The 22,513-nt window shown below is 43.5% G+C and overlaps 1 protein-coding gene across 6 annotated transcripts in view; it reads right to left on the reverse strand.

The window, feature by feature from the left end:
• Positions 1-22,513, reverse strand: part of FAT3 (FAT atypical cadherin 3) — a 644,128-nt gene that overhangs the window by 87,225 nt on the left and 534,390 nt on the right. For 5 of the 6 annotated variants that reach the window (XM_084895365.1, XM_084895366.1, XM_084895364.1 and 2 more), the window contains 3 exons: positions 12,047-12,322; positions 9,511-9,721; positions 438-4,511 (listed from right to left, as the gene is read on the reverse strand). In XM_084895365.1, the coding sequence (XP_084751491.1) occupies positions 438-4,511; positions 9,511-9,721; positions 12,047-12,322 (4,561 nt within the window). The remainder of the gene's footprint in view (positions 1-437; positions 4,512-9,510; positions 9,722-12,046; positions 12,323-22,513) is intronic. The other variant, XM_084895368.1, reaches the window with a different exon arrangement.

Consider the following 22,513-nt stretch of genomic DNA (forward strand, 5'->3'; position numbering starts at 1 on the left):
CAGAGGAAACTTGTAAGTGAAGCTTACAAGGGTCAAGCTATTTTGATTGATCCCCACTTAAAAATGTAGGGAAAAGGAATACAGTTAAAAATATATCTCTTTTATATTTTTAAAGTAACAGCAAAAAAAGAGCTATTATTTTCATTTCTTCAGCTGAGAAGTTTGGCTGGACTCCATTTGCAATGATAAAAAGTGACTCAAGACCTGGGTACTGATCTGGGTAATCAGTCGCAGGCACACCAAAGAATGCCAAATTAAAAAGGCTGAGTGAGGAACAACCAACAACCGCATCTACTCAGATCTCTTCCTCGGACCCAGAGCATCAGTACTCTCAATCCTTCATCTTGCCTTCCCTCTTCCCTCTTACCCTCACTGCCTGCCCCCTTCCATCTCTAGAAGGCGGAGCCCATAGTGAAAACCAAGGGAGGTAGACTGACCTGTAATGTGGTAGCTCACTTGGCGATTGATGTCGGAAGTGTCTCTGTCCCACGTGCTGAGGACGGCCACCACCTCGCCCGGAGGGTCGCTCTCCTTCACGTTCCCTTGGTACACCTCATGGGCAAAGACGGGTGCGTTGTCGTTTATATCTGTCACCCTGACAGAGACCACGGCCGTGGCAGAAAGGGAGAAGGCCTCCCCAAGGTCGGACGCCACCACGGAGAAGGTGAAGGAGGGGTCTGTCTCGTGATCCAGGTCCTTCAAGGTACTGATCCAGCCGGTGTTGCTGTCAATATTGAACGCTTCCATTACCTTTTCGGGCTGGGAATCGGAGTGCAGGGAGTACGTGACCTGCCCGTTAGCTCCCCAATCCATATCGATGGCTCTCACCTGGGTGAGCTTGGTGCCGACAGGCATTCCTTCCATGATTGTGGTCTCATAGCTGGACGTCTCAAAGACGGGCTTGTTGTCATTCAAATCCAACACCTTGATGTCCACGTCCGCAGTAAACACGATGTCTACCTTGTCCAGGGGTATAGTGGCTGCTACTTTAAAGTGGAATGCTGGGCTGACTTCGTGGTCCAGGCGTTTGTCCAGCTTGATGGTGCCTGTGTCCCGTTCTATGACGAAAACACCCCCTTTGTTATTTTCCAGACGTTCCCCGTTAACTGTGCTGAACTGGACGTTCTGGCTCGGCAAAATCCTTAGGGTGTCCACCGTGCTCCCGATGGCTGTGTCTTCTGCCACGGTGAAGGAATACTGGGACTGGGTGAAGGACGGCAAGAATGTTTCAGGGGGCAAGACGTGGATGTAGACGGGGATGAGGGAGTGCTTTACCGGGATGCCCCCATCGACGGCTTTGACAAAGAAGGACAGCACGGTGTTTCGCAGCTGGTTAAAGCTGCCCTTGGTGACCATCCAACCGTTGTCGGGGTCGATCTCCAGCAGGTCGGCCACGGAGACCGAGGCCTCGCTGTACAGGGAGTAAGTGATCCTGGAGTTGGCTCCATCATCTGGATCCACGGCCTGCACCTGCGTGACCAAGTGGCCCCGGCCCACGTCTGCCCTGACGCTGGCCCTGTATTCCACCGTCATGAACTGGGGAGCGTTGTCATTTTCGTCCACGACAATCACCCTCACGGTGCAGAAGGTCGTTCTCCCCCCACCATCCAGGGCCCTCAAGAAAATACTGATGTCGCCTTCCAGAGGGTTTTCCCGGTCGAGCCTTTCTGTGGTGATGACTTGCCCGTTGCTGTCTATGAGGAATCGGTCCTTCGCAAAGTCATTGACGATGGCGTAGCTGATCTGCCCGTAGGTCCCCGGGTCCCCATCTGTGGCTCGAACATGAATCACCTTTGTCCCGGCAGCCGCGTTCTCTCGCACCTCAGCTACATAAGTGCTTTGTGAAAAGGTGGGGCTGTACAGGTTAGCCCCCAGCACCCTAATATGCACCTGGGCGGTGCTAGTGAACAACCCGTCGGAGACAGACACATTCAGGCTGTACAGAGGCTCCATCCGCTGTTTGCGGTGGTTGGACAGGGTGATGACCCCGCGCTTGCTGTCCATCAGAAAGCTCGTCCGGTCGTTCCCAGACAAAATGTTATATTCCAAGCGGTCGAAGTCGGAGCTGTCGGCATCGGAGGCTTGCACACAGGTCACAAAATGGCCCCGGGGGGCTAATTCACTCACGTAGGACTCATAGATGAGCTGGTTAAACACCGGAGGGTTGTCGTTGATGTCTGAGATGTAGATGTGAACCAGGACCTCACTGCTCAGCGACGGGAAGCCACTGTCGGTTGCTCTGACTTTCAAAGTGCAGTGCTGCACGGACTCATGGTCCAGCATCCTCGCCGTCAGGATTAAGCCACTGGCGCTGTCTATGTGGAAATAATCGGTGCTGTTGTACGTGTCCTGGACAATCTGATAGTGAACCATCTTATTGTTTTCCGAGTCCACGTCAGTGGAAACAACTTGCAACACAGGCGTCCCAATGAGAGACGCTTCTGTCAGTGTTGTGTTGTATGCAAGCTGGTCAAAAACAGGGGGGTTGTCATTTACATCATTAACGAACAAGTCAACGGTGACTTCAGCCCTGGCACCGGTAAGGGCATCGCTGGCTCTTACCGTCAACTTGTAAACAGGTGTAACTTCATAATCCAAAGGGCTAACGACTTTCAGGACCCCGGTGTCAAAGTCTATGTTAAATTGTTTATAAAGATCCCCATCGATAATGATATATATGATGCCTTGGCCTTCTGGACTGGTGGCATTGATGCTCAGGATAGGGGTATCCATTCCGATGTCTTCGTTGACGGATGCTGTATAGAAGGGCTTATCAAACACAGGCATGGCTTTGTTGACAATAGTGATGGGAAGTTCTACGAATGTGGACAAAGAAGGTTTTCCACCATCTTTGGCTAGGATGGTGACACCGTACTCGATGTTGGACAAGTCAGAGTTGAATGCTTCTTTTAAAATAACATTCCCTGAAACAGGGTTAATTTCAAAGTGGCCATAGTCATCCTGTAGGACATAGGTCACTTCTCCATTTGCACCTTTATCTTTGTCGATGGCCGTCACCCGGTAAATCGGAGTCCCTGGCTCAGCATCCACTTGCACAGCAGCATAGTAAGGGAGGCCCACGAAGACTGGAGAATTGTCGTTGATGTCTTCGATGCTGACTCTGACCACCACCCTGGCCACGCGCAAATGGTCCATCTCACGGCTGGCTTCTACCACCAGCTCGTAGAACTCCTGTTCCTCACGGTCGAAGGGGACTCCGGTGGTCTGGATGACTCCTGAGGTAGATTTTATCTTGAACTTATTTCCTGGGTTTAGAATGCTATATTTTAAGGGCTCGTTAAGGCGATTTCCAATGGCATTGACAATAGCAACTTTGGTTATGTTAGTGTTGTTCTCTGAGATTGAGGTGGAGTAAAAGCTTTGTGTGAAGTGGAGGCCGCTGTCCATGGCGTCTTTCACCGAGATGGTGACCATGGACGTGCTGTAGAACTTCCCGTCTGAAACTTTCACGATCAGCGCGTAGTGGTCTTTGGAGAGGTTGTTGTCTTTTATGGAGAGCACCCCGGTATTTGAGTCCATTGCAAAGTGATCCACGCTGCCTTCCAGTAGGCTGTAGGTCAGTTCAGGGGGCACCTCGGAGTCGGGATCTGTGGCACTGACTTTCAGAACCTCCACTCCGACGTAGGTAGGTAGCAGCAGGACAGTCTCAAACACAGCCTGGGTGAAAACAGGCGGATTATCATTCACGTCGGTCACCTCTATGCTGACCTCAACGGGACTCTCTGCAGTCAGCTGGGGGCTGCCGCTGTCTCTCACGTGCACGTGGAAATGAAATCGGGAGATGGTTTCGTGGTCCAGGGTGGCAATCGTTCGGATGGCCCCTGTGCTGGAGTCCACCGTGAAGAACTTCTTGGCTGTGGACTCAACGATCTGATACACAAGCAGAGCGTTCCGGTTGCTGTCGGCATCGGTGGCCCGAATGACCAGGGGGCTGTTATCTAGGCTCCTGACAATGCTATTAACTGGGGCAGCCTCACTCAGGCTGCCCGAATATTGAGAAAAGAGGAAAACAGGGGCATTATCATTTTCATCAACAATCTGAATATTGACGGAGACATTGGAAGCCATCCCTGCCATGTTCGTGGCCTGTACAGTGAGTTGGTAAGTGGAAGTTCGCTCATAATCCAGTGCCTTCCGGGTAGTGATGACTCCAGAGTATGGATTTATGGTAAAGATCCCATCTATGTTTCCATCTTTGACGTCATAAATGAGGGTAGATTGGCTAATCGCAGAGATCAGAATGACCGATGTTCCAATATCTACATTTTCATTTACTTCTGCTTGGTAGTCTTTGTGAAGGAACTTGGGGTGAGAATTATCAGACATGGTGACAGAAATGCGCACAATTGCGGTGGCAGACATGGGTGGGGAACCCTGGTCTGTGACTTTGATTGACAAGACAAACTGACCCATAGTCGTCATGTCTGGTTCTTTGGAAATGGTGATGATGCCCAGGACTGGTTCAATCTTAAATGTGTTCCCAGTGTTCCCTACAGTATGGAAATCAACATGGAAATGAGTTACAATTGGATCATGTTTTGAACATTAACTTTTCATCTAAAGGCTACTTGACTGCAACATGGCAAGCAAAAAGCAACTTTTCATATTCATCCCACCTCATTCTGAAATAAAACAAGAGACTTCTCTTTTAGTATTCAAAAGCAACTGAAATGAGTTTTCAGATAAAATTGTGAATTTCCGATCACTAGCTTCTTAATCCAGGTTTACAACAACAACAACATAGCACTGTGTACTACATTAAACCTGGTGAATAAAAGCTTGTGGGAGAGACTTTTCTGTTTAAACTTTCTTATTCTCAGCCATGTGAGAAGACTGGGCTGGCACAAGCTAATGCCACTAGTGAAAGGTATTTTCACCTAAACTAGTGGTCAGCAAACTGCAGCTCGTGAGCCACATATGGCTCTTTGGCCCCTTTACTGTGGCTCTCCCACAAAATACCACATGTGGGCAGGCACATACAGTGCCATTGAAACTTCGTGGCCCATGCGCAGAAGTGGGTTTTCAGCTCTCAAAAGAAATTTCAATCCTTGTACTGTTAATATTTGGCTCTGTTGACTAATGAGTTTGCCGACCACTGACCTAAACCATATTCTATGTTTCATGTTCCGGGGAGGAGGGCTGTAGAAATTGTTTTAGAACACTACCACACAGTCATTTGGTTTCAGATTATCCTAAAGGTAAGCTTTATTACATGAAATTGGTATCATTCCATGCTATCAAAACCTCATTCATCTGAAATACTACTTTGGTGGGGGGGTGGGGGGGTTTGCTCAGGCAGGAAGAATTCTTCCTAAGTCACTGTTGGCTTTGTAAGTCATGGGGATTTTTTCTGACTAACCAATTCTTATTTTCCCATATCCCCAAACACACACTTGCACACACAGACATCAAACTAGACAAATAATGATGAGGCAGTTGCTCCAATCTGTAACCATCCTAGTCGCCAAGTATTTCAGAAGTTTCTGGCGAAGTAGGAAACTGTTGATCATCGGAACCAGCATCCAAACTGAAGACTGGAGATGTAACCCTTGTGAGACTGAAAAACTAGTGCCCGCTTGGCCACCTCTGAAATGGGAAGGACCGGGAACCCGGAAACGGTGCAAATTTAGAGCTCTGTCTCGGAAATGTGCAGGGAGGAGGGGTTGGAACTCTTGAGGAAAATTAAAGAGAAGATAATGGGGAACACATAACTTGAAGAATGTAAAGAATGGGGTTCAAAAGTGGTGGATGGTGTGGAGCAGCATCCTTCACCAAGTCGCTTTTGCTTCTCTCATCAGCCTCACTAATGCTTCTCAAGGAACACAGCTGCTTGTGTGTCGAGATTCATTTAAATCCAAAGTTAATCATCTTGGTTATTCAATTATATAGGGGTTATTCTTTCTTTTTGAAGTACTGCAGTATGGCAGACACATGGAGAGTTTAAACGTCATCATTAAAGAAGGCAGTTATATAATGTGTCCATTGAAATATATAGCAAGCACAGCTGTATACATACTTCTTGCTTCTTACTTACTAAATAAAGTTTTCTATGTCTGAAAATGAAAGTCATGTCCCTATGAATTCGTTTCTCTAAGATGTTCGCTTATTTTTAAAGAGGAAGTAAATCTAACAAAGAGGTAAAGAATTTGATTCTAGCCCCCAAATGTTGGGATGGCTCTTACTTTGCCATCTAAACATGACCATCCTGTGATGACAAGTTCAATGATCTCATAAGCAAGCTTGCAGATTTTCAATAGCAGAACTGTGCAATTGAGTGGGAGTCTGACCTTGATTCATACATCCTCACAAGGAGACAGCAATCATTTCACTTCAGCAACTCAGAGGAGAAAAATATAGAGGTTGCTGAGCATGGGTTACCTTCCAGCAATGGCACCAGCATGCAACCCTGAATGATGAATGCAAGAGAGCACACGGTGTCCCACGGTGGCGTTTCCAGGTAAGTCCTCCCTCACTCTAGGAACAGCAGATTTCTACATGCCCAGCAAGATGCCATGGCAGGGGCAAAGAGGAGCCAGCCTCTGACCTTGAGTAAACCTTCGTCACCCTGCTGTTACATGGTTGCTGGCTGCTCATAACACTCCTGCTCATATGTCAGGTCCAAAATGGGCTCTCTGCTCTTTTCCTCTTCAATATACTGTCCTATATTCTTAAGAGTTCACTCCTGCTCATTCTCTCCTGCTATACTTAAATCTTTGGAAACCAACCCCTGCTTGTTTCTTTGGAGTCTACAGCTTCTTGTAGCCTTTCAGCAACTGGGCAAGAGCTGTGCTTATCTTATCACTATTTATCTAGTAAATAGCCAGTACCTGGCACAAAGAAGGTGCTTGATAAATATTTGTTCAGATTGATTGGGGGGAAGAGATTTTAAAAGGTTTTTAATTCTCTGTCTGTATATTATCTTGGGATACAATACATCCCCATCCTAACTCAAATCTTAGTTCTGGTCTCCCCTGTACTGCCTTGTCGCAGAGCCACACACAAGCCACTATTGGCACCAGACATAAGAACTGAGTTAAATAGAGCAGCTGTCGCCAACTTTTCAGACCTCACGGACCTCTGGTGGCCCGCAGACTACCAATTGGCGACTGCTGAAATAGAGGACCAAAGCTTTGCACTGAATTCTGCCTCAGTCCTTCAGGCCAAACTAAAAAGCTCCAGTAGTTACTTACAAACCAGGCAGGGGCGTGAATGCATGGCCCAGACAACAGAGTAAAATCTTGCTCATCAGAGGGCTGTGAGAGGACTTAAAATGCACACTTCACACAACCACTGGCATTTGCTTCAAAATGCTGAAGCCTCTGGGATCCACCTCTCTCCTGCCCTGATCTGGGAAGAAACTGGCCAGGTAGGACCAGTCCAGGTCAGTGTGGGTCTGTCTGTCTGTCTGTCTGTCCGTGAAGGGGCCCAGCGACCTCCTGAAATTTATTGTATCCACTGTAATTCTCATTAGCTTTGTACACATACAGTCAAAGGCTGTTTTTTTGAGTTACCAATCATCCCTTGTGGGTTTTTGGAAATTCAAGTGTTCTATATAAAAGGTGTTTTGAGGAAATAACTTTTCTCTCTAGTTTTAGTCAACCGTGAGAGAAATGACCAAATTCTTTCTCTACGCACAGAACCAGGCTGTCCTCTGTGGAGGTAAAAAGATAAGGGAGACAGTCCTTACAGCTAGATGGTAATTTCTTCTTAAATTACTCTTCAAGAACCTCCAATTTGGTTTACAAATGATCTGGCTATCTGAGAGGAGTATAATAGTAGCCTTCCTGACAAATACAAACAGCAAGTAGGCACTCAGACAAATGCTTAGACAAAGTCAAGTAAGGAAAGTAGACATAAAACCCAATACCTAAAAGACTACAGTGACATGAAGCAATGTATATGCATGAATGAATATGGGGAAAATATATGTTAGGGGAAACTGTAGAAAGAATATAAAGTGTTATTGGAGTAGGTGACATTTTCTAGGATGTTACTGAAGAATTGCTTTTCTAAAAAGAAGTTTCTCCGTATATTATTTGTAGAACAAAAGAACAAGAATGAATAAACTAAGAGATATAAAACACCATCTTAAAAATTATTAATCACTGGGAGCACCTGGCTGATATAAACCAACATATTTTATTTTATTTTTTGTATAGAGTTTAGCACTGACATGAAAAATGTGGATGCCTAATGCAGGCAATAATTTTAGATTGCAGGGATTTTTAAAGAAGGTTGTTGGCTTTTCAGTTTCCACTATTTTTTAGTCCAAAACTGTCATTCCAGCATTCATATTTTTGTTCCACCAATCACAAAAATGCCCCCCCATTTACATCAAGGGAAAGCAGCTTTGCAGTGCTGGCAGGAGAGGAGACAGCGTCTGGCACGATTCGTGACAGACATAATGTTGCAGAACATTTTGGAAATGTGTGGCTTGAATATTCCAAAGAAGAAGGATAGGAAAAGGGAAAATAGAGTAGATAAAGGATATTTGTAATTTTTAATTTCACAGTTTTATCCTTCCCTCTCCTTTGATAGAACATTTATGTCTTTTGCCATCAAGTTTTTTAGTGGTGCACCTCAAACCATCAATAAACTATGGTCCTGCTTATAGATGTTAAAATCATTTTTTTAAAAATCTCAAATTTAACAAGAGTGTATTTATTTAAAAAAAATATATATACACACACACACACACACACACACACATATATATATATATATATATATATATATATATATATATATATATATATATATGGTAGATTTCAGAGAAGAAGGGGAGGGAGAGAAAGACAGAAACATCAGTGATGACCAGCTGCCTCCTGCACATCTGCCACTGGGGATTGAGCCCACACCCCGGGCGTGTGCCCTGAATGGGAATCAAACAGCGACTGCCTAGTTCATAGGTTGATGCTCAAGCACTGAGCCATGCCAGCCCGGTGAGTCTATATTTATTTATCTGTTGGGCTAAGCAAGCAGTTTAGTACCTAACAACTACTCTGCTACTCAGATCACTTCCAATGCAGTGAATTTGTGTCAAGGGTGGGGGCACAGGAATCTCTGTCACCCACAGCCCACCCACTGACAAGTGAACAAAGACAAGTGAGGTTCATTTACAGAGCTGCCTGGCAGCCCTCGGGTGATGGGAGGCTTTGGTTTCCTTCAGTCTGTGACCATGACTTGTTGACCCATAAGTAAAAGACACTGAGCTTACTACACATTTCTTCTCTCTTTTCCATTCCAGAAAAACCTTTTATTGAACCTAATAAAAGGCAACTCTTTCCTTGCTGTCAATGATGGAAAACATATGACTGAAATGCCAAGAACTTTATACACTTCTATCATGCAAATGGGGCAGTTGCTTGGCAGAAAAAAAAAAAATCAGTTGGAGATGTTCCAGCCATAACCACGTGAAGTTGACAAGGTGATAAATACTAGAGGGTCCAGTGCCATGCATTATGCTGCAATCAGTGCAACAGCTCTCACCTGCTTCTATGGTATATATGAGTTCTGCATTTTCCCCTTTGTCTTTGTCCAGAGCCGTCACTTGCAGAACAGCTGATCCCAGAGCAGCCGATTCAAAGACAGACGCTTCATACAGTGGGTTGGTAAAGTGAGGACTGTGATCGTTAGCATCTTCCACATTCACAATGACTCGGGCCAAGTTTCTTCGATAAGGAAACTCCTGATCTCTGACCTTTAGGCAAAACAACAAGAAGCAGTAGGACTAAAACCTTAAGTTGCAAAGAACTCACATGGCGATGTCTGTAGTGAAAACAAAATGACACAATGTACGCAAAGTGTTTGACCCAGTCCCAGGCACACAGTAGGTGATCAATAAATGGTAGTATTATCAAGTCAGATAATAAACTGAGAGCAGGGACCACATCCTCTTCATTACTCCGGGTTATGCCTGAAGGTTGGTCTGTGTTTATGGAACTGATGCCTGGATATCACAAACACAGCAGTTTCTTCTGGTCCCCCTCACACAGCCACTACCACTCATTTGTGCAAACTGCTGCTAATCAAATGGTGGATGGACCCTCTTCTAAAGAGGAAACTAAAAGGTGGAATTAATGAATGCAATGTAGGCACTGTCATTCATTCATTCACTCAGTCACTCACTCATGCATTCATTCATTGAACACTTATTGCCACCTATGATCTGTTAAGCTCCAGAATTGACTCTGCTAGTTCACTGGTGAATGAGATGCAGTCCCTGACTTCAAGAACTTTATAGGTGACTGGGGAACACAAACTATTAAACAGACAGCTTTACTGCCCAGTGGTAAGTGCCAGGATGGGATTAGTGAGAGGCACTTCACTTTCTATTCAGCTTTTTGGAAGAGGTAACAGAAATAAGTACAAGTGGTAAAAAGGTGTTGATGGTTGTGGGCTTATATCTCAGGCAAAAAGAACAAACATAGTCAGAGGCCCCGCACTGGGAGAGAACCCTGTTCACTGGGAAGATGAACTGAATCTTAACTTCTAAAATGTGAGACCCCATTTTCACTTCACCAAGGAGCCTGCCTGACTGCTTTCAAGTTTCCCCTCTTTTGCATATGGCAAAAGCTTGCCAATAAACAACTCTTTAGCTCTAACCACGTGATTCTGAAGCAGTTTTATGTAGTGATGATCAAATGTGTCCTTTCCATTTGTTCAATTTTAGGCACCATAATTTGAAAGATGTGGAAAGTTAGAAAACGTATTGAGAAGAGCACAGGGTAACCAAACTGCATTTTGAGTTTAAGGAAAGAATGAACAGAAATGACTTGAAGAATCATGAAAATGGAGTTAGTCACTGGCATCAGGTTCCTGCCCCTGAAGAAATACCTGTAAAAGCAACCTGAAGAGTGCTCTGGATTTCCCTGTCTATAGGCTGGCCCTCACACGCAAGGACCAGGCTGGCCTCTGTATCTGGGGCTTACTGAAATCCAGGTCTATTCCACAGGAATGCCCAAGGGTGCTGGGACTTTGTCTACTTTATATGTTTGGTGCCTAGGACAGTGCTTGGTACACACTAGGTGCTGGAGAGATATCTAATGAATGGGTGAATGGTGGTCAGAGCGATGGGTTTGAAGATTCCATAGCCTCTCTTGTGTTCCAGCTGGAAACCATTGCCAAGGGCACGACACTCTGGCTTCCTCTGGTCCAGAGAGGTTTCTGGACTTGGGAAGGAGGAGTAGCACTTAGAAGAACATGAATTCCAGCGGCTTGGGAATTGGTATAGTGCCTTGGTGTGCTTTAAAGCCCAGCAGTACATGAGATTAAGCCTCTGTTATCCCTCCTTGTTAAGGAACCCAGGAGGTTTCTATAGGCAGAGGCTGTGCAATTGCCCCTAGGGTTCTTGGGTGGTTATAGGGACAGGTTTTAGGCCATACACGAACCAAGGGCCTAGTCTTTACCTCCCAATTATGGGAACTAGGCACACTCCACTTTAAAATGAAAGCAACATCTACATAATTAGGAGGCCCTGTGAACCCACATGCATGTTTAAGCTCTCTGCAGGCCTCCGTGTGTTTGAGTCCTCTTTTGTGCACCGGTATTACTACAAGGTCAATGCCGGAGCAATGGTAATAAACGAAATCTCCAAATGCTTCCAGGCCGGAGCACGGCACAGGTTCAGCAAAGGATTACCATTGTGATTAACTTCTCAAGGAACTTCTTTTTAACTTTTCTACAAAATCTTCTGGATGCGAACCAATACTATGCGCACTGGGAGATTTACGGAAACACGGCCTATTCCTCCCTCTCAAGTCAGTCTGTCGGCAGCATTTACTGAGCAGCCACTGTCTGTAGAACTCATCTCAAGTTTCAGTTTGGCCAAAAAGATGGAGTCGCTGCCTAACAACAGTAATTCCTCACTGAAAGCAAGAGGCGAAAAGGAAGGCAGCCCTGCTGTGAAGAGACCAGGTTTCCCACTGCTTACAAAACTGAGGGGCCTTGCACGTCTGGAGACTAAGGTGTGTGCCTCGAGGGGTCAGGGATCCTGCCAGGAGAGCAGTTAAGCATTTGGGCCTACCATGACGTTGAGGATGTGCTTGTCCTGGGCCTCGTGGTCCAGCCGCTCGGCAGTGTAGAGCACGCCGGTGCTGGGGTCCATCCGGAATTTCCTCATGCTGGCGGCGTCGATGCTGCTGTGCACCGTGTAGCTCAGCTTGTGCTTCTCATCTCGGTCCGTGGCCTCGATCTGCAGGATCTCTGTGTCGGGGAGCACGTCCTCGGAAATTGTCACATCGTAACTCGGCTGAGAGAATTCCGGGCCGTTGTCATTATTATCCAGCACTTTGATAAATACCTATAGTTAAAGGAAGACAAGAGTGAGGACTAATGCCGATGTCCTCTTTCTTCTTGCCCGATCCGATCCTTGGATCCCCGCTTGGAGCAGCTTTCTCAACGTGGAGGACATTCTTATATGAAAATATTCTGTAATTAGAGGCTGCCAGTAAACCAGGAGTTCATAGTGTCAGGGACATACACTCCAGCTGATCAATACTCTCACTATTAACCGAACAGCTAAGCTTGTCCCCAGGGGTGACAGCTCCACAGGGACACTTGAGGCACGATGTGAGAGACCACAAGGTGACTTCAGTGTGTTTTCTTCCTATTTTCTTTTAAAGCCATATTGTGTACTTAAAAAAATACATATATGTGTGTGTATATATGTATGTGACACACATACTCACTAATCTGGCCTCTGTAATATATATACACATATACACACACATTAGAGGCCTTGTGCATGAATTCGTGCATGGGTGGGGTCTGTCCAGACTGGCCAAGGGGAGGGGACATGGGTGGTTGGCTGGCCTGCCTGCTGGTGGAACTCCTGGTTGAGGGGACAATTTGCATATCAGCCTTTTATTATATAGGATATACACTGAGTGGCCAGATTATTATGCATTCAGAGATCATAATAATCTGGCCACTCAGTGTTTATATTTCAGAGAGGAAGGGAGAGGGAGAGAGAAATAGAAACATCAATGATGAGAGAGAATCACTGATTGGCTGCCTCCTGCTCACCCCCTACTGGCCTGTACCAACCCAGGCCTGTGCCCTTAACCAGCATCAAACCTGGGACCCTTCAGTCCACAGGCAGAAGCTCTATCCATGAAACCAAACCAGCCAGGGCCATTTCTATTATCTTAGGTTCTTGTTACGTGCTCCTCATGGAGGCAGGAACAGAATTGGGACAGGAACAATAGAGGCGGAGGATGGAGGAGTGGACACAGGGCTGGCCTTCTCAGAGCAAGCAGAGCTACTCAACTGCAGTGTCCACACCTTGCGGCTCTCTTCCAGAAAGGACGTGTTGAGTAAAGAATATGATAGTGAAATACGAAGCTCCTAACTTGTGTCCCCTTTTAAGTCATTTTGTTATAAAAGTGTTCAGGCAGCCGGGACCGGTTTGGCTCAGCGGTAGAGCGTCGGCCTGCGGACTGAAGGGTCCCGGGGTTCGATTCCGGTCAAGGGCATGTACCTTGGTTGCGGGCACATCCCCAGTGGGGGGTGTGCAAGAGGCAGCTGGTCGGTGTTTCTCTCTCATCGACGTTTCTAACTCTCTGTCCCTCTCAATTCCTCTCTGTGTAAAATCAATAAAATATTTTAAAAAAAAAAGTGTTCAGGCAGATATAAAGTCATTGCTTAACAAACCCTCATGTATTCATTGCTCAGCTTTGACAATAAGGAATTCACAGCTTAACCTTGTTTCATTCCCACCTGCTCCCCCATATTATTTTGAAGCAAATCCCAGCCATCATGTAATTTCAGTATGTCTCTAAATGACAGGGAGCCTTAAATACACACAATACCATTATTGCATCTATACAGAGAGAACTAATTCCTTATTGTCTTTAAATATTCGGTTAGTGTTCATCTCTCTATAATTGCTTTTTAAAATGCTATGTACGTTTGTATTATACATATATATGCATACATATTTCATAGTTTCTTTTAATCAGGAAATGCAAATAGGATCCAAACATTGCATTTGCTTGATGTCTTTTAATTTATAGATTTTCCCTTTATTTCCTTGCAATTTTTATGTTGTTATCTTTGGCACTGAACAAACTGAGCCATTTTATCTTTATGGTTTCCACGGTCTGAATTTCACTCATTCCATCCCTGTGTGTTTTTTTCTACAGGTCTTACCGTCCCCCGTATTACTTATACATTGGTAGTTTGATATAGGAGGCTTGATAAGATTCAAGTTTAATTCCCCCCTCCTCCTTTTTCTTGGACAAAAATACTTCATGAGTGATACCGTGTACTTCCATACGGAGACACATAATACCTGGTCCTCCCTCTGGTTATGTGATATTAATAGACATTGATGATCATTGTATACATAACATTAACCCATTAAAAATGCAAAATGGTAATGTTTTAATTGTATGATTTCTTTCTCACTTATCAGCGGGAAGAGCTCTAAAAAGAACTCTTTGGTTACTCTGATAATTGCTTCCTGTAGGAACAGCAGCATAAATACTTCTTTTTCCTCTATTTATCATTTTTAAAATAATGAGCTGGTTCTTCAGCTCCTCCCAAAGTAATCAGTGAAGTATTTTTTTTTTCAAGCATCATTATGAACTTCTGAATTTAATCACATCTGATATGTGCTTTAAAGTTACTGATGCACAAATGACCCTTCCCTGGTCAGTGAGAGCCTCTTCAAATTGGCTCATGATATTTTGACACAATTATTGTAGTCTTTGATAGCTTACTTGCTTTCCAATAATTTCCACCAGTATTTTTCCCCAAGGTCGTCTTATACATTTTCTAAGCCCAGTCCCGAGTTATCCATTTCTTCAAAAAGTGTTGGTTACTTTTTAGTTAGAAGTGGCATTTAGAGATGACGATGTGATATTAGGGATGTTCACTGCTGCTAGATCTGCTAATGTGTCTGGCTTTTGTTCAGTGGACATAATCAGCAAAGTTTTTTGTTTCTTTGTCAATCCTCACCCGAAGATATTCCCCTCCCCCACTGATTTTTAGAGAGAATGGAAGGGGGGAAGGGAGGGACGGGGAGAGAAAAACATTTTTAGAGAGAATGGAAGGGGGGAAGGGAGGGATGGTGAGAGAGATACATTGATTGGTTGCCACCAGCATGGGATCCAACTGGGGTCAAGGATGGAACCTGCAGCCCAGGTAAGTGCCCTTCACTGGAATGAACCCAATACTTTTTGGTGTGCTGCCAGCACTCTAACCACTGAGCACACTGGCCAGAGCAAAAGTTCTTTGTTTCTAATAATTATTTCATGAGTTGATATTGATACCTCCAATTTAAAATTAGGGCATCAAGGTTTTTATTTAATTTTTTTTTTTTTTTTTTTTACAGAGAGGAAGGGAGAGAGATAGAGAGCCAGAGACGTCGATGAAAAAGAAACATCAACCAGCCGCCTCCTGCACATCCCCCACTGGGGATGTGCCCGCAGCCAAGGTACATGCCCTTGACCGGAATCGAACCCGGGACCTTTCAGTCCGCAGACTGACACTCTACCACTGAGCCAAACTAGTTTCGGCTAATTTTTTATTTTATTTTATTTTATATATTTGTATCTCCATTTTCCCATGCTGAAATTTCTCATGCTCAATGACATCATCATAATTACTCATTGTTTTATTTGAAACACAAGAACAAAACCTGAGCATAACAATGCCAACATTGTTATTATAATTACATTACAATTATGGCCATTCAAAAACAATTCAGTATTATTTTGCAGTTATTTTTGTCCTCAGGATTTATTCTGCTGGGATATACAGTCAAATTAATATCTTTAAAATCACTTAGATTAGTTCTTCTCTATGTGCTCAGCCCCACAATAAAGAACTATCTAACCTGAAATGTCAGCATGCCCCTTCATTATATCCTGAAGGCCAGTCCACAGCAGCTTAGAAATATTCTTCCAATGGGTTGATAAATCACAGTTAATTCAATCAATCCTCAACTGATGTTCATTTAAAATGTTCCCCGCTCTTGTCTTAGGGTGTATAATGAAGAGCCTTGTGCCCATGTCTTTTTATACTTTTGCTAGTATATACTAGTATTTGGAACCCTACTTTTGGGATTATTGGAGCAAAGGAGAAGTGCTCACTCAATTTTGGGTGATAGTTCCATATTCCTTTACCCAAAAGTTTTATCATTTGGCATTTCCAGAGCAACACAGCATGGGGAAAAGTAGGTTTACAGTTGCGAGTGCATAAAACACAGTTTATTCTATTATTATTATTAATCAATTATTGTATCATTTTGCAAACAAACAACTGTATACCTGCCTTTGCCCTACCCTGTGTATGAGAGTGACTGTCTTCTCACAGCCTTGCCAACAGAGTACCTATGCAGTAAAACTTGGATTTTCTGCTAATCTGATAGTTGAGAAATGGCATTTCAATAGGTTTTCATTGCTTTTCTCTTACTATGAGTAGGGATGAGCATCTTTTCCTTTTCATATGTTTAAGAGTCATTTACATTTTGTTTTCTTTATTTTTCTATTCATTTATTTATTTAAATTTGTCTTTATTGTTGAAAGTATTACAGATGTCCCCTTTGGTTTTTTTTCCACTGACCCCCTTCACCACACACCCACTCCTACCACGGCTTTTCCACACTATTTTCTGTGTCTAGGGGCTATGCGTATCCTATCTAATAAAGAAGGAATATGCTAATTGACCCTCACACCATTGCAAAATGGCAGTGCCCACAGCCAATAAGGAGAGAATCTGCTAATTGACTGCCATGCCCTCAAAGATGTCTGTGCCCATAGCCACAAATGGTAGCTCCCAGTCAGCTCAGTCCTGCCAGGATGGGCCTGGCCATTTTGCTCACCTGCCTCCTGAGTCCCCCAGTCCTCACAGCCCCCCAGCTTCCCAGGGCTGGACCAAAGTGCAGGCAAGCCTTGGATGGCAGCTGCCCAGCCATCCAGGGCTACCTGAGGCTCAGCAGGGCTGGTGAAGGCTTGTGCTGCTGGCAGTGGCAGCAGCAGAGGTGTGATGGGGCGTCGCTTTTCCCTGATCGCCTGGTCACCTCCTGCCTCTGAGGGCTCCTGGACTGTGAGAGGGGGCAGGCTGGGTTGAGGGACCCCCCTCCAGTGCATGAATTTTCATCCACCAGGCTTCTAGTCCTATGTAATAAAAGCCTAATATGCTAACTGTCCAGTTGTCCAGTCCTACATTCAACCAATCAAACCATAATATGCTAATGATATGCTAAATCCACTCAACTGCTTGCTATGATGTGCACTGACCACCAGGGGGCAGATGCTCTGACTGGTAGGTTAGCTTGATGCTGGGGTCCAGCGGATTGGGACTGAACAAGACAGGCTGGACATACTCTGAGCCCTCCTTTGACCCATCCCTGGCCCCCGATCATGCACTGGTGGGGTCCCTTGGCCTGGCTTGCACCCTCTAGCAATCTTGGACCCCTAGGGAGATGTTGAAGAGCCGGTTTTGGCCTTATCCCTCAGGCCAGGCTGAGAGACCCCACTAGTGCACAAATTCGTGACCAGGCCTCTAGAATGCATATAAATTCCCGTTAATCTCTCCATCATCCCCCCACCCCTACCTTCCCTCTGAAATTCCTGTCTGTTCCATGGTCCTATGTCTCTGGATCTATTTTGTTCATCAGTTTATTTTGTTCACAAGATTCCATATATGAATGATATCATGGATACTTGTCTTTCTCTGATTAGCCTATTTCACTTAGCATAATCCTCCCCAGGTCCATCCATGCTGTTGCAAATGGTAAGACTTCCTTCTTTTTTTATCGCTCCATTTCTTTTTCTGTTAAAATTATATCAGATCATTCTTCTATGAGTGAAATGGTCCTAGCCTTTATTTTTGGAAAATATGATGATGTAAATGGCAAATGTTTTCAATTTTGTCATTTATCTTTATTTTGCTCATGGAGATGTTTTGCTATGCAGTTTTTTTTTTTTTTGTTGTTTTTTCTTACTTTCATGGTCATGTAATTGAATACATCAATCTTTTCCCTTGTTGTTTCTGGACCTTAAGTCATAGTGTAGAACATTTTCTACATTTCTAGGCTATAGTGAACACACTCATTTTTTATAAATAACATTTACATGTTCCCTTTACTTACATTTCCATCTCTAATCCATTTGGAATTCTTCCTGGTATATTATGTGAGGAATGGATCCAGTTTTATTTTTCTCCCCACATGGCTCTCCATTTATTTCAATGCCACTTTTTAGATCAACACTTTCCCAGAAATTTAAGAAGCCACTTTGTTGTATACTAAATTTATACATGCAAATGGTGTACATCAGGCTTTTTTCTATTTTGTTCCATTGGTTTACCAGTCTTTTCAAGCATCGCTATCAAATGTTTTAATTACAGAGGCTTTTCAGCACATTTTAATTATTTGGAAAAGCTAGGTCCTCTCTTTGTTCTTTTCCAGGTTTTTCCTGGCTATTCTTGCTTGTTCTTCCAAATGAACTTGATAATCCACCTGTATAGCACCTGGCAGAATGTGAAGCATTTTAAATTGGGGTTATGCTAAGGGAGAAATGGTTTCTTTAGGATGGAGTCCTTTTTACCCAAAAACATAGTTTATCTTTTTTCATTTGCTCAAATCTACTGTTTTGTTTTTCAGAGGTGTTTTAATTTTTCTCACATGGGTTTTGAACATTTTTTAGAATTTATTCATGTGTTATCTTAAATAGTCTTCTTTTCCATTACATTATCTCTTTACTATATATATATATTTTTTTTTGCTATAAACGTAGGCTATTGAGTTTGTAAGTTAAATTTATAACTTGTCATTTTACTAAATTTTCTTATACTTCCAGTAGCTTTTCCATTCACTATTTTGAGCCTTTCTGATACATAATTATGCTACATGCAAAAAAGTTTTATTTTTTTCTTTATAATTCCTAAAACACAAATTGCATTGACTTCTACTTATGGCACAATGTTAGGCAGCAGTGGAAATAGTGACATTCTTGTCTTATTCCTGACTAATGGGCATGCCTTCGTGATCTCCATTAAATGATAGGCAGGCATTTGGATGCATTCCAGAAAATTGTTTACTTTTAAACATAAACTTAGCATAGTTATCTTCATAAATGCATGTTGGCCCAGATGTGCTTTAAAATATATATATATATATATATGTGTGTGTGTGTGTGTGTGTGTGTGTGTGTGTATATATATATATATATATATATATATATATATATATATAATTGATTTTTTTACAGAGAGGAAGGGAGAGTGATAGAGTTAGAAAATCGATGAGAAACATCGATCAGCTGCCTCCTGCACACCTTCTACTGGGTATGTGACAGCAACCAAGGCACATGCCCTTGACTGGAATCAAACCTGGGACCTTTCAGTAAGCAGGCCAACACTCTATCCACCGAGCCAAACCGGTTAGGGCCACACATGCCTTTTGTGAGTGAGAGAAGCTGGGCCTGGCTCTCACCTCTGTGCCAGGACCACTTGCCCATGGGCATGACCCTGACGTGGGCACAAGCTTTGCCTGTGGTTCAAGGCAGAAAAAGGAGTGAGAAGTGTGCCTACAGAGTTTTGGGTATTGTTTTTATCTCCACCGTACTTGGAAAGTCTACTACATTCTCTGAATGTCAATTCTTCCCTTTAAAAAGTTCCAGTTAACTTAGTCACGATGCTAAAATATTTGTGTTCACAGAAGCAGTCACAGCAACGGGGTATGGAAGCCTTTGCAGCCGCAAGCCTGCCCTGACCTTTCGGAAGTTCCAAAGTCGACGTGCTCTTGAAAAGCTGGCCTCTTTCTGCTGGCTTTGTCCTGAGCCTAATCTACAGTCAGAACAAGTGTTTCTCTGTAAAAGACTTCCTTCTCCTCATTTGCTTTTTATTTCCCACAGTTGGGGCCATTTGTGAGCTCCTGGACTAACAAACAAAGCAAAGTAACTCTCAAAGATGCTGTGTTCAAAATGGTCATTGAAAGGCCCAAGGAAGTACAATGGACTCAAAGCAGGAGGAGACCTGAGTGTAGGAAGTCTCTTCAGGGCTGGTTTCCATGCTGCCCACCACAAACAGTCTGGGGTTTGCAGGCTCCTCTCAAGGAAGTCTGGGTGAATGCCAAGCCCGGCCTTACAAAGGCTCATGGTGGGAAGCCCCTGGGGTGAGTTGCAGGGAAAAGCCCGCCTTTTATTAGAACCAATTAAGAGCCAAATTACTGAAATTCTGTTTGGCCTCTGTTGGTATTTTAAAACCATGTTTAAAACAGTCTACCGTTGTGATTTCAAGGGTCACGCCCCTTGTATTTTCCCCAAGCTAACACATTTTGTTTCTGAATGTAAACACATAAAAGTCACGTCAGTTTTGAGTTTGTCTTACAGCGTACAAACCCGTATCATCTCTGTTTCTTGATCTTTGTTATCTCCAGTTAACCAGTGTTGTGAGAATCAGAGAATTTGAGGAATGTGCCCAATGTGACAATGGCAGGGCCAGGCTTGAACCTGAGTCTTATGGAGCCACACTGTGAATTCATGCCATTCATTCCATCATCCCATTCCATGTGTACTTATCCTCCACACACATTAGTTGTAAAACACACGTGAACAAATATGGGTGCAAGTATTTATGGACCTTGCTATACAGAGTTCCGCATTTACAAAATAGGTAACTGACATGACAGCTCTCTCTTTAGGAACATCAATCCTAGGATTATTCTAAACAGAAAGTTCCCTGCTGCCCTTAAAATTGGAATTCATTTTCAAAAGCTGATTTATGTATAAACTGTCAGGCATAGACCTATAAGAGGCAGTGACATTTTGCCTTTTTTTTTTTTTTTTTTTGGCATAAAGTCTCACATGAGAGTTGGTTTTGCCTTATTGTTTTCTCTATGTAATTGCACTCGCCCCAGCATTTCCCTAACTTAAATATACCAGGAAGTTTTGGGCCACTGTCCTTTTTACCTGCTCTGTGTGCCACGACACTACAAGAGAGGAAAGAAAACCTTTGATGAGGCAGTGTCCCTTGGGAGTTCCTTGATCTGGGGCCATGGTTGGCAAACTGCGGCTCGCGAGCCACATGCTGCTCTTTGGCCCCTTGAGTGTGGCTCTTCCACAAAATACCACGGCCTGGGTGAGTCGATTTTGAAGAAGTGGCCTTAGAAGAAGTTTAAGTTTAAAAAATTTGGCTCTCAAAAGAAATTTCAATTGCTGTACTGTTGATATTTGGCTCTGTTGACTAATGCATTTGGGAAATCATGGAGCAGATTTGGCACAAGTGGTTTTTTTTGGGGGGTTTTTTTTTCCCTCCTATCCTCCCCCCCAGCACCCACTTTTTAAGCAAAGGCAGGATGGAGAGAAAGGATAATTGCAAGTCCAAATTTTCAAGGTAAAGATTGTTTGTAAAGAAAGGAGGTTAAAAGGAACTCTCAGCATGTCACTTAGAGACAGAAGAGGAACAGAACCCCCCTGGCTGAGGAGGACAAGGCTAATGTTAGGGGTGGCAGGTTCCAGACCTGCCAGCCACAGTCAACACAGACCCAGAAGCCTTGGTGGCCCATCTCAGGGAGTTGGCTTTGGGGGCATTATGAATTCTGAAGATTATGTGAAAGAGATTTTTAATCTCAAGTTTGGCTGTGGAGGATACAAATACGCTGGTTTTCATATCTTTATAAATCAAATCAGGACTTGAAAAATAAAAGTATATTAAAATCACCAAAACACATATCTTGAGTCCCTATATCGAACTAGTGTAACTTTTAGGTTATTTTTTGGGCATGACTATCTTTCATAAGTAACAATAAAAGCCACACATGTATAATACAGTCTAGTTATCAGGTGGATTATTCCAATTTTAAGTTGAAAGGGGGGCTGTCACATAAAAACCTGCATGTGTCCAACACATCACGAAATTTCAAGGACCTTCTAATAATATTTTATTCTTACAACATCCCATAAGGCATGTAAGTCCTAGCCTTATTATACAGAAGGAACTGAGTCTCATCAAGATGGAGCTACCTTCTGTGGTAACACAGATGGGCATTGGTTAAACGCTGACTTGAAATTGAATAACCTGATTGACGGTCAGTGCTCCTTCTGCTATGCCAAATGCTTACCCTAATGCATTAAAGCGTATACTTTGTATGTATAGGTGTGCAGGGTGAAGTTCCCAAGGTGTATCTGAGTTTGAGAAAGAAGAAGTGGGTTTGTATCTCTTTACCTATGTATACCTAGGGTGGCCACCAAACCATTCTGTGCCTCAGTTTCTCTCCAGAAAAATGAGTGTAATGGTAATAGGGTGGCAGGGAAATGAAACTTAAGAATAAGACTTGCTAAATCTTATTATGCAAATATGAAGAATTTTATATTACTATGTATTTCCATCCATTGACCCTTTGAAAGAGTCATGCTCTAGATTTGATTAAATTTGCTGTGAAGATGCAGTAGCTCAGACTAGTCTGGCAGATGTTTGAGGAAAGTTGTTAAAATTCATAATTTCTCTCATCCTCGGAAATGCGTGTCTTTGTCACCCGTAA

Source organism: Pipistrellus hanaki (assembly GCF_964339955.1).
Source record: "Pipistrellus hanaki genome assembly, chromosome: 9".
NCBI lineage: Eukaryota > Metazoa > Chordata > Mammalia > Chiroptera > Vespertilionidae > Pipistrellus > Pipistrellus hanaki.